This window comes from Diabrotica virgifera, chromosome 7 (assembly GCF_917563875.1).
Source record: "Diabrotica virgifera virgifera chromosome 7, PGI_DIABVI_V3a".
NCBI lineage: Eukaryota > Metazoa > Arthropoda > Insecta > Coleoptera > Chrysomelidae > Diabrotica > Diabrotica virgifera.
Window position 1 is genome coordinate 174,440,219 of NC_065449.1, and position 12,342 is coordinate 174,452,560.

The window sequence follows — 12,342 nt, forward strand, 5'->3', positions numbered from 1 at the left end:
TCCCTTAAACCACCCCAAACTTTTGTGTGCGTGCCAATTAAATTATTATTATGGTACCATTAGTTAAATTCAATATTTTTAAAACTTTTTTGCCTCTTATTATTTTTCGATAAGGCAGTTTTTATCGAGATGCGGCTTCTTTTTTAATATATTTACATAAAAAATTTATGGGGGTTTTGTGCCCTTAAACCCCGCAAATGTTTGTGTTCCTTTCAATTAAACTATTACTGCGGTACCAGTAGTTAAACACAGTGTTTTTAAAATTTTTTGCCTCTTTGTATTTTTTTGATAAGGCAACCTTTTATCGAGATATGGCTTCTTTTTCAATATGGTTCAAAATATAACTAAAAATATAAATCATTAATAAATTTTCATATTACAAGTCTCCATAATCGTACTTAACCATATACAAATATTTGGTGGATTTGACAAATCATTCGGCATTCAAAATATCTCGATAAAAACTAACTTATCGAAATAACTATCGAAAAAGTACGTAGAGGCAAAAAAGTTTTTAAAACATTGTGTTTAACTAATGGTACTACAATAATAATTAAATTGGAACGTACATAAAAGTTTGAGGGGTTTAAAGAACAAAACCCCCATACAATTTTTAAGGGGGATCAAAATTTCAATACGATTTTTCTTAAGATAATACCGCCATAAAAATGCCACATGTCCATTTTCAATAAAAAATCTCTAATAGTTTTCGATATATTGGAAAAAATCGATTTTCATTTTGTAACTTCAAAGGGCTGTAACTTTTTTTATGTGCACATCTGTACTAAGGTAAATTAGGTTCAGTCGAACTATTTTTGGTCGCAGAATATGTGATTAAATTTATGACCTGTATTTTTGTTACACCCTGTATTTTATTATTATCTAATGAATTTTCCTATCTCAGAATTCAGTAAATCAGCGCTGCCACTGTTGATAATAATAAAAATTGTTATAATTATTATAACACTAAATAAACAATTTCCGCATAAAAGATATCAAAACCCTAGAAATCTGGTGACAGTGGGTGTTAAATAGATTAAAATGGTAAATTGTGATATTCTTTTCCTGTATAATCAAAATTATAAATACCAAATAATTATATGATTTTTGTTTAGTAGGTCACAATGATTTCGTCTATAGTTCTTCTCATATTTGTTTTCTCGACTGAATATGTTGTGTCAGAAAAAGTAAGTTAGTTTTTTTAATAAAACCAATAACCAGTCTGACTAACACTAATATTGCAAATATCGATGCTTAAACGTATCTTTTATTTATTCTGTTATTTCAAGTTTTTTTTTCTTTTAGATTACTAAACTAATATTAATAAACTTCATTAGTATTGGTTTGTATGCTGTATGTATATAAAATTATTTTTTTACTGCTCTTTAACACCATACTATATTCTACCATCATACCGGTATTATATTATTATTGTTACTGTTTTATTCTATTTTTGAATATAATATTAATAGAATATTTTTCTTTAATAGAATATTTTCTTGGAACATATTGCTTTCTATTTCATCCTCAGTTTAATATTCGTAGATTGTATAATTTACTTACTTATCCTTGACTTTACAATTTACACAGTGTATTCTGTTAACCGTTTACCACGTGCCATCCCAATCGTTATTTCTTCTCGTCGTACCGATCTGCTTCAGTGAGGTCTCTTTCTTCCATTGCTGTTTTTATTTGTCCGTTTTTATAATCTAGGACGTCTTCTTCTCCTTCTTCTATTTGGTTTCCAGTTCCAACTGCTTAGCGGTATTCTTTTCTCGTCCACTGTTCGCATGTATATACCATAGTAATTTTTGTTTTTTCTGTTTTATCATATAGTGTCGCTTTTACATTCATTAGTTCTCGAATTCTTTCATTTATCACATTACTTTTTCTATTTCTGCTTATCTGCAGCTTGTTCGCCAATACATCATTTTATTGCATTTAGGTATATTGTGTTCCCTTTTTTATTTGTCACCCAATAGTCTGGGCAGATTATCGGAGAACAGGCCATTTTTGGAAAAAGTTATTTACCAGCAATTTTATTGCTGGAATCGAATCTTATGTTTGTATACATTAATAATATAGGTATGCAAAGTTCGTAGATAGTGTGCTACTTTTTTTATAAACAAAATTGCGCCAGAAAATCGTGTTTTCTTCAATTTCTGGTCCATAATTCCTAAGATTTTAACTTTACACCAAAAACAACAAAATAAAAATTCACGGTAATTAAATTCTGCATAGAGACGTGTTTTCTTTAAAGTTTTGGACAAGTAATTGTTTATCAATAATTAAATAACTTAGCAGCATAAAAGCTCTTTTTGTATAAATTATGATTTCAGAAGCCGATGGAAATTGAATAAACAGTTTAGCAACAATTAAATTGTTAATTAAAAATTTACGGTCGCTATAATAGCCACAATAATTATGATGCGTAAGACTTACTCTAATTTTTGAATAAAAAGACACTGTACCTATCACTTTATATATTTTGAGCGGCACTTTATATATTTTGTACAATACTTTACAAAATTGAAATTGGACTATTTGAGCGGCCTCAGAAATATTTTAAAAATATAAACAATTTTTTGGCTTAAAAACAAATAGAATATCTCAGGAAATATTAAATTAAATTAAATCATAAAAATGGTGTTAGAAACAAAGTGACAGGACACTTCTTTTAATAGAAAAAACGTTTAATTACCATGAGTGGTTACTGAGATACAACCTGTCAAAGTTGACCGGCATTTACCGCAAAGATATAAATAATAGGATCATAATTTTCAAACCATCACTTTTTTATTTTTATCCTCTTTCTTCACAGAAATTTTCGTATCTTTAAAATAATCATAACATATATTATTATAATAAAAACTATCGATAATACGTGTGAAAATTGCCAAAAATAGCAAAATTCCAATCAAAAATTAGGTTGGAGAAAATGTAATTTCAAAGTTCAAAATCGGTATACGTTAAAAAAATTCATTTTCTCGGCTTCCCATGAAGCAATTTTCTTCATTCTTTTTTTGTTCCCAAGTAACTCGAGTAGAGCCATCTAACTAACCCATAATTAAATGTCAAAGTTGCTTTTGTTTTGTTATAATAAATTAATTTATTTATTATAACAAAATTTTTAATTTGTTTAAATAAAGATTGTTTAAATAATTTTTTTTTATTATTTAGCTAATGCCTCGACAACTAATTGCCATTGGCATGGTAGGTACGGTAATTTTGAACAGTTAGGTACCTAGTGTCATGTGTAGTGTGTGTGTTGAATAAGTTTCTTGTTACTTTGCAAAGTCGACGTCATTGTCTTTGCAAAGAGACGCTAATTGTATCCGAACGTCTGCGGTCCCTCCGGTGGGTACCGATCCCACAAGGACAGAAACTATATTCATTTATTAATTTATAATAAATGAAAAATTTCTGACCCTGGTGAGATTCAAACCCACAACCTTTCGGATTTTTTCGATCCAAAGGCAGGCGCTCTTACCACTGAGCCACGGAGGGGGTATGTTTAAATAATTATGCAGCTTTCAGATGAGAATATTTGTGTTTTTAACGTTAAAAGGTACACTTTTAGTATGTTTATCTAAAAAAAGTCTACAACTGGAAAAAATAAATGAAGTTTTCTTTTCTTATAAAAAAATTAATCTATTATAACAAAACAAAAGCAAGTTTGACATTTAATAATGCGTTAGTTAGATGGCTCTACTCGAGTTACTTGGGAACAAAACAAGAATAAAGGAAATTGCTCCATGAGAAGCCGAGAAATTGCATTTTTTTTAACGTATACCGATTTTGAACTTTGAGATTACATTTTCTTCAACCTGATTTTTTATTAGAATTTTACTATTTTTGGCAACTTTAACTTGTAATATCGATAGTTTTTATTATAATAATATATGTTATGATAACTTCAAAATATATGAAAATTGGTGTGAAGGAAGAGCATAAAAGTAAAAAGGTGATTGTTCGAAAATTATGATCCTATTGTTTATATCTTTGCCGTAAATGCCAGTCAACTTTAACCGGTTGTATCTCAGGAACCACTTATCACAATTAAACGTTTTTTCTTTTAAAAGAAGCGTCCTGTCGCTTTTATTCCAATACCGTTTTTTTATAACACAAAAAATTGTTTCTAATTTTAAAATATTCCTGAGGCCGCCTAAATAGTCTAATTTCAATTAAGTACATTAGATAGCTACAGTGTCTTTTTATACAAAAATCATAGTTATTCTTTTGTATCATAATGATTGTGGTTATATTAGCGACCATAAATTTTTAATTAACAATTTAATTGTTGCTATACTGTTCATTCAATTTCCATCGGCTTCTGGAATTATAATCTATACAAATAGAACTTTTATACTACCAAGTTAATTAACTATTGATAAACAATTACTTATTTAAAATTTTAGTTGAATATTAAAGATGTTGTTGGAAAAACCCGCATTTTCCGGGAAAAATTTTCGTCGAAGTAAATTGGGAAAAATACGTCTCTGGGCAGAATTTAATTACCGTGAATTTTTATTTGAGTGTTTTTGGTGTATAGTTAAAATCTTTGGAGTTATAGAGCAAAAATTGAAAAAAAAATGGATGCAAGTTGCTATGAATCACCAGGAGTGACAACTTCTTTGAATACAGACCCAGATTCATAAAGTATTTTCGAACCAATTATGAATATGGTGAAGAAAGAGCACATAGATATTAAAGCAGAGAGAATAATTACCATGTACAGGAACAATGATTTTGTAAAAGTTTAAAGAAAAACCAATATTTTGTGCAATTTTTTTCTACTATAATGTTTAATAAAATATTAAATTCATCTTGTAAATATCTCTTAATTGCTGTAGCATTACAAATCTAGAAAATTATATTATTTATCTTATTTACTAGGTAAGTAGGTACTTTTGAAATAATCTGAAGTGTTATAGGTATGGTGTATTCCACGAATATACGACTGTCTTGGATTATCGCGACAACGAATATTTTATTGTGCAACATAAGAAGTACGAAAGTATTTTGCTCTAATAATTACTCCAATAAAAAACAATATAATTTGCAATTTACTTTCGTACTTCATATTTTGCACAGTAAAATATTCGTTGTCGCGATAATCCAAGAGGTTCGTATATTCGTGGAATGGGGTATAATATGTTAATTAGGAGTATAGTAATTTTTACACGGCTTTATTAGGGCAATTTGATTGCTTACTGGCTCGTTTCTCATTTTATATTCCAAATTTGTTACATATTCCACACATGCCACCTCATAGTACTTAGTAGGTACTAGGTACTAGTATCTTATTTACTTTAAAAATTCATTCTATTTTTTCTAGTTATCAGCTTCTACCCCTATCGATGTAAAATTAACAAAACTATTGGACGTTAAATTTGAAAGTAGAACCAGTTCGTTGAGGAATGATTTTGGAAGGTTTCTCTATCCTCAAACTGAAGATATCGATTTAGGTAAAGTTCTTGCTGGCTTTTTGAAACAACATAAATATACATTTTCTCATTAGAAATTCATAAAATGCTATTGCTACTCAGCTTATCTAATACGAAATGTTATTATGTGTTGCACACTTAACGCTAAATACATAGACACCGATTTTGGAAGGTCGATTTTATATCGGCCTTCAAAATTCCGATGGTGAACCACATTATATTAGCACGGGACATTTCAGACCCGCACGGCCCCGAAAAGCGGTCGGCGGGTGTGAAATGTCCCGTTCCCACATGTGGTTCACTATGGAAATTTGGACGGCCGATATAAAATCGACTGTAGCTTGAGACTGTAGTAAGAGTTTGTTATAGTGATTAAGGTACCATGGGTATTATAAGGATAATAACGCTTGAGGTCAATGGTGTATATACCGAGTGCTTTGGCCCGAGGGATATACGTTGACCGAAAGCCTTATTATCTATAATACCAGTGGTGCCTTCAACGTTTAATGTCCGACTAAATTATTCTTTATATGCCAAAAATGTTAATGCATTTTGAATTAATTAATTTTCAAATAAGTTAATTTACCAGCAATAGTCATAACGTAATTATTGTGGTAACCATAGTTTTACTTAGTGTGTTATAATTTGTCAACTTGACAGTATTTAACTAGTTATTTAATGCCCTAGGGCATTATAACATACTTAACTGACTTCGAAATCATTTCATTATTTGCCAAATAATATACCGGTCGGACATTAAATTATTTAAACCATCTCAGCCTTCTTCATAACGTCCATTTATATTTTTATAACTTTTTTATACCGACTTGCGAAAGACTGGATTAATTTGGCTAATTTTTGCTAACACACAAATACACAAATTATTTTTTACAATGACAGTTATGAAATTATTTTAGGAACCAAAGATGAATACTTTCAAGTTCCCTTAAAGTTGTCATTTGGGATAGATAGGCAAAACGGAATTCAAGAAAACGAAAAAACTATTTCCAGTATGTTTGAGCAATGTAAATATTTGGTAGGTAGAAGTCAGACACCGTTTTGTCGTTTGAATCTAGTAACGAATAATTCAGCAAATAATCATCCAAAGAGTTGCAGAGAAATCCTAGAAGCAGGTGAGGCAATATTTTTTTCTTATATTTAATTGATTTATTCTGTGAAACAGATCATTTTAGCGGTTTCTGTCTGGATATTATTATTTGCTTTATTTAATATTGTTAAAATTGAATATTTAATTGTATATTTATTAGAACTAATGAGTATGCTAATAAATATTAATATTTAGGAAACAATAAATCTGGTGTATACCAAATTAAGCCACGTACCAGCAGGAAACCATTCGCTGTACTGTGTGATATGGAAACTAAGGGTGGTGGCTGGACTCATATTCAAAAGAGATTTGACGGATCACAGGACTTTTATCTACCGTGGAGAGACTACAAATTCGGTTTTGGTGATCTAATGGGTGAATTTTGGCTTGGACTGGAAAATATTTATCACATGACAGGTAATATAATATATGTATTTGTAAATTTACACGAAACTAGATTGTCTTGAAATAATATCGTCTGCACAACGTTAACACTTACCAGCATAGAGTAGCATAGTTGATAAGAAAATTATCAACTTTGTTACTTTATTTTTGTTTCTTATCTAAAAGAAATGATAAATTACTTGTGTGCACCGTATTGGACATCTCTTTTAATTGGAAAAATATTTAAAAATAGAGCTTTCATGTTATACTTTATCCTGTCTTGCTCATCGTTATATATTCAAACTATAAGTCAGATCAAGTCTATTAGATTATTATCTGTTAATATTGACGTAATCTACTGTTTTTTTTTGGATAGTCCGCTTGTAGCCGTATTTACCCAGTCTCATATCTCACTCTTCCTCTCTTTCCAAATACCTTACCCTGAGTGAGGAGTTACAACAAAAGTAATGTATCTGTTTATTTATGAAGAACATGGTCAAGATATTCTAATTTAAGTATTATTTTGATAATCCTATATTCTTTATCCATTCTACGTAGGACTGTAACAATTTTGCTTTTCTTATACGTTGTTTTAGTTCCGTAGGGTGATCCCATTGGCAGTTTATGTTGGGACCAGTGTATGTGGTAACCGGTCAATTTCTCGAACGCAATTGCTCGAAATCGATTGCTCGAAATCAATTACTCGAAATCAAAATTGTAGTCCATTCTTTCACGGTTTTTGCTCTAAATTTTAAAGAACCGCTTGGATTGACATGGAATTTGGCATGCGTATAGCTTACATGTTAAAGAAAAAAAGTGATATTGTGCTGATGTGTGCTTTTGCCCTGGGGGTGACTTTCACCCCTCTTGGGGGTGAAAAAATATATGTCCAAAATAAGTCCGGAAATAGGTAAACTGACTAATTTTAAGTAACTTTTGTTCTATAGAGCTTTTTCGCCAAGTCAACACTTTTCGAGTTATTTGCGAGTGAATATGTTCATTTTTCAACAAAATAACCACATTTTTAGACGGTTTTTCGTAAATAACTCAAAAAGTAACTATTTTGTCGAAAAAAACGTTCTTAGAAAAAATATAGCCTATAAAAAAGTAAAAAAAAAATGGTGTACGCGTTAGTTCTCTGGATCTCGTAGAACTAGAGTTATAGCCAATGAAAAATAGATTCATATTCACCAAATTTCAAATAGAATATTTCGGCGTGAAATATCCAAAAAATTAAGCATTTTTTGGGGAAAACCCATTATAAATTTTTTAAAGTGTTTAAAAAAAGCTTTATTTCTGTTTTTACAGAAAGCTTCTAGCATTAAATTTAAGCAAGTTACACTCAAAATAAAGTTGGTCCCTTTTGTTTTTACAAAAATAAAACGAGAAGATCAACCCCTAATTAGTATCTTAAATGAACTTAATCGTTACGACTTCACAAGTTTCTTGACTCGTGTATGTATTGTTTATATGATCTGTAAGTTTCATCGATTCAAAGTGCTTATTTTTGAAAAAATTTGGTTTGAAAATAAAATTTTTAAAAATTTAAATTTTGAAAAATATGCTTTTTTTCAAAATAACTTAAAAATTGTTAGATATACCAAAAATCTCGAAAAACAAAGAAAGTCAGATTTTCTTTTCTGAATATCATGTATCTTTTTGTTTTTCTGTTAGACAAAAATTGAGTAAGATTTGGTGTTTCTAAATTTGCGTACATTCGTGATCAGTGACTCGCTCAACCCCTTTTAACTACAGTTTTTGAAGATATTCGTTTTAGGCGCGATTCGATTGAGGGTAAAATTGTACATAAATCTGCGCGCCTGCGCACACACAGTATGTAGTTCCTTGCTAATCTTTCAAGATAGGTGTTTATGTATCTGTATCCGTGCAAATAAGTCATTAAAAGGATATATTAGTGTTTTTAATAAATGTATTATTTATTATAATTCTTGTGTTTTTGGATTTGTGTTTCTCTGTAGTAAAATAATAAAATATTTACACTATTTGTCGCCGTGTTGTGTAATTATATCCAAAACTTACATGTCAATTAGAAGGACCTCGCTGGTGTAGTTGCTAGGGCGTTAGCTCCGAGATTGGAATGACGCGAGTTCGAATCCTGGGCGATTCATATTTTTTTATTTTTGGTTGTTTTAATAAATTTTTTTTTTGAAAGTGGTAGATAAGAAAGTTAGTTTAATTTTTAAATAAAATACAAATAACCCGTTAAGTATATTTACTTCGTTGAAATTACCTATATGATAGAAGAATATCTTCTTACGTGCGTACGAAGTACACACACATTCTTTTTTTTTTTTCAATAATAAGGACTTTGAACCGATGAAACTTACAGATCATATAAACAATATATACACGAGTCACGAAACTTGAGAAGTCGTAACGATTAAGTATATTTAAGATATTAATTAGGGGGTGATTTTCTCGATTTATTTACCAAAACTAAAAGGGACTAACTTTATTTTGAGCGTAACTTGTTTAATTTTGATGCTAGAAATTTTTTTTATAAAACAAAAATGAAGATTTTTTTAAACACTTTAAATAAGTTGTAATGAGTTTTCCCCGAAACGTGCTTCATTTTTATTTATTTCACGTTAAAGTATTCCATTTGGAATTTGACGAATATGAACCTATTTTTCATTAGCTATAACTCTGCTTTTACTAGCTGCAGAGACGTGATGTATACACCATTTTTTAAAATTTTTTAGTCTATATTTTTGCTAAGAATGTTTTTTCGACAAAATACTTACTATTTGAGTTATTTGCGAAAAACCGTCTAAAAGCGTGGTTATTTTGTTGAAAAAAATGAACATATTCACTGCCAAATAACTAGAAAAGTATTGACTTAGGGTCGATTTCTCATACCTGCGGTAATCTATGGTTCAGTTGAACCCGGTTCACTGGTGAACTACTGTTTTGTTTGGAATGCATTTCTCATTGCGCGTTTATGTCAGTGCACGTTGTACAGCTTTCGAGAAATGCCAATAGATGGCAAAAGGTAAAAAACTGTCGCCATTTTGAACTACCGTTTTTATGCTGTTTTTGAATAAAGTTAAATTTAAGTATTTATAGTCAAATAGTCGTTTTAATAATTATAAATAAATGTTATAAAAACAAAAATAATGTTATCGTTTATCGTTAGACTTAATATAATAAAATAGGATATATTTATATTATGACAGCGTTTCGTGTTAATACAACGCATGCGTAATCCATGAAATCATCTGAACTGGGTTCAGAAATCTTTGAACGGCCGAATTCCACCGTTCAAGCATCGTTCAAGTTTAAACTGCCATCGGTTGAACCTGAATTGAGAAAGACGATTTTGACTTTAAACTGACGTTCACTAAAAGTTCAGGTTAAACTGGAGTTGAACTCGATATGAGAAATCGGCCCTTAGTGAAAAAACTCTATAGAACAAAAGTTACTTAAAATTAGCCAGTTCATCCATTTCCTGACTTTCTTTGGGCGAATATTTTTTCACCCACAAGAGGGGGTGAAAATCACCCCCAGGGCAAAAGCACATATCGGCACAATATGACTTTTTTTTCTTTGACTTGTTAGCTATGTGTATGCCAAATTTCATGTCAATCCAAGCTGTTCTTTAAAATTTAGAGGTTTTGCAATATTTTACCGTTAAAGAACGGACTATTGCTCGAAAATGAATTCCTCGACATAAAAATTGCTAGAAATACAAATTGCTCGAATAAAAAAAATGATATATCTAAATGTTTATTCATAATAATACAAAATATAGACATAAGAAAGGTATTTTAAATAGGACAAATTATGCGATATTCTACGTATATACTTAATCGTATATTAGTTCACGCTGAAAAAATATTTATTACGAATCTAAAATATCTTTGAACTTTGAAAATAAAAATAAAAATAACGATTTTGATTTAGTCTCATTATGATATTATAGGGATTATGATAATTTCAAGGTTTGTATTAGGAAAGTATTTTATCGAAGATTGGCATTGCGTATTCCAAAACGCAAATATAAGTGCTGATAGTCCATGTGGTGAGACCGCTCCCGTCTGAAAAAAAATTCTGATTCGGTTTCTTTGTGGATTCCTGTTCAAAAATGTCCCCTTTAAACAAATCTGAAGGGTTCCGGGCGGAATTTTTGGGGAGAAATTGTTTAAACAATATTTTTAAACAAATACAAAAGATTTTTTGTTCTGGAACATATATTTTTAGATTTTTTAGGTTAACCTAAACAAGAAAGGTATCTTGTAATTTTTCTCAGAAATTGATAGTTTTGGAGTTATAGGCGATTGAAAATCTGAAAAAGCGAAAATACCTATTTTCGAGGCTTAAAAACTCATATTTAAATTAGCATTTTTAAAATTGCCATATACTTAGATTAAAGATTGATCATTCAGCTTCAAGATTATGAAAAGTGATCGCGTCTAACTTTAATTTATACCATTGTTTTTTAAATGTTAAATATGCGTGTTTATCCAATTTTTTTGCCGGTGCGGCGCGTTCCATTTCAAAAATCTCCCATTTTCCTCCGAAAAATATTTTTTCTAGATTCTTTGTGATATTTTAAATAAAATAAGTTTCTTGCCGCCATATTTCTCAAAAGTTAATATTTTTTAAGTTATAAGCGATTTAAAATCCCAAAAATGACAAAAAAACGAATTTTCGGATTTTAAATGGCTTATAACTTTAAAACTATTAACTTTTGACAAAAATGTCAAGAAACTTATTTTATTTAGAATGTCCCAAAGAATCTAGAAAAAATATCTTTCGGAGGAAAATAGGAGATTTTTTAAACAGAGCGTGCCGCACCGGCTAAAAAAATGGATAAACACGCATGTTTAACAATTAAAAAACAACAGTATAAATTAAAGTTAGACGCGATCACGCTTCACAATCTTGAAGCTGAATATTTAGTCTTCAATTTGAGTATCTGGAAACCTCAAAAATACTAATTTGCGCCACTTGAATCTAATTTGAGTCGGTGAGAAATGTTCCGTGGTTAACATAATGAACTTCATTATGATACATATTTTCATTACGATACAGATTTTAAACCGATAGAATCGCGATATGGCATTCGCGATGAAGGGGACCAATGGCGAGCCAAATACATACGCTTTGACAGTTCTCAATATGTAAACAAGCTGACAAACGACTTTGTCAAAATTTGTTTGCGTTACAAAATTAATGAATTTAAAAAAAATTTTGTTGGAAATATTCATAGAAAAAATCGTGTATACAACTTGCATTTAATTATCATTATGAAGCTCGTAATCTATACGAAACTCACCGCTAGGCGGCTCGTTTCGTATCCCTCATACTCGCTTCATAATGACCATAATTTAATGCTCGTTGCATTTACTATTATTTGATTAGGTACATGGAATATTACAT

At 30.1% G+C, this 12,342-nt stretch overlaps 1 protein-coding gene across 2 annotated transcripts in view; it reads left to right on the plus strand.

Annotated features, from left to right (window-relative positions):
- LOC126887981 (microfibril-associated glycoprotein 4-like) overlaps window positions 1-12,342 on the plus strand; it is a 116,978-nt gene that overhangs the window by 92,251 nt on the left and 12,385 nt on the right. Inside the window, exons 1-4 of one of the 2 annotated variants that reach the window (XM_050655952.1) lie at window positions 1,110-1,187; window positions 5,339-5,468; window positions 6,365-6,580; window positions 6,751-6,972. In XM_050655952.1, coding sequence (XP_050511909.1) covers window positions 1,125-1,187; window positions 5,339-5,468; window positions 6,365-6,580; window positions 6,751-6,972 — 631 coding nt within the window. In that variant the 5' untranslated portion in view covers window positions 1,110-1,124. Of the gene's footprint in view, window positions 1-1,109; window positions 1,188-5,338; window positions 5,469-6,364; window positions 6,581-6,750; window positions 6,973-12,342 lie in introns of those variants that run through there. The other variant, XM_050655953.1, reaches the window with a different exon arrangement.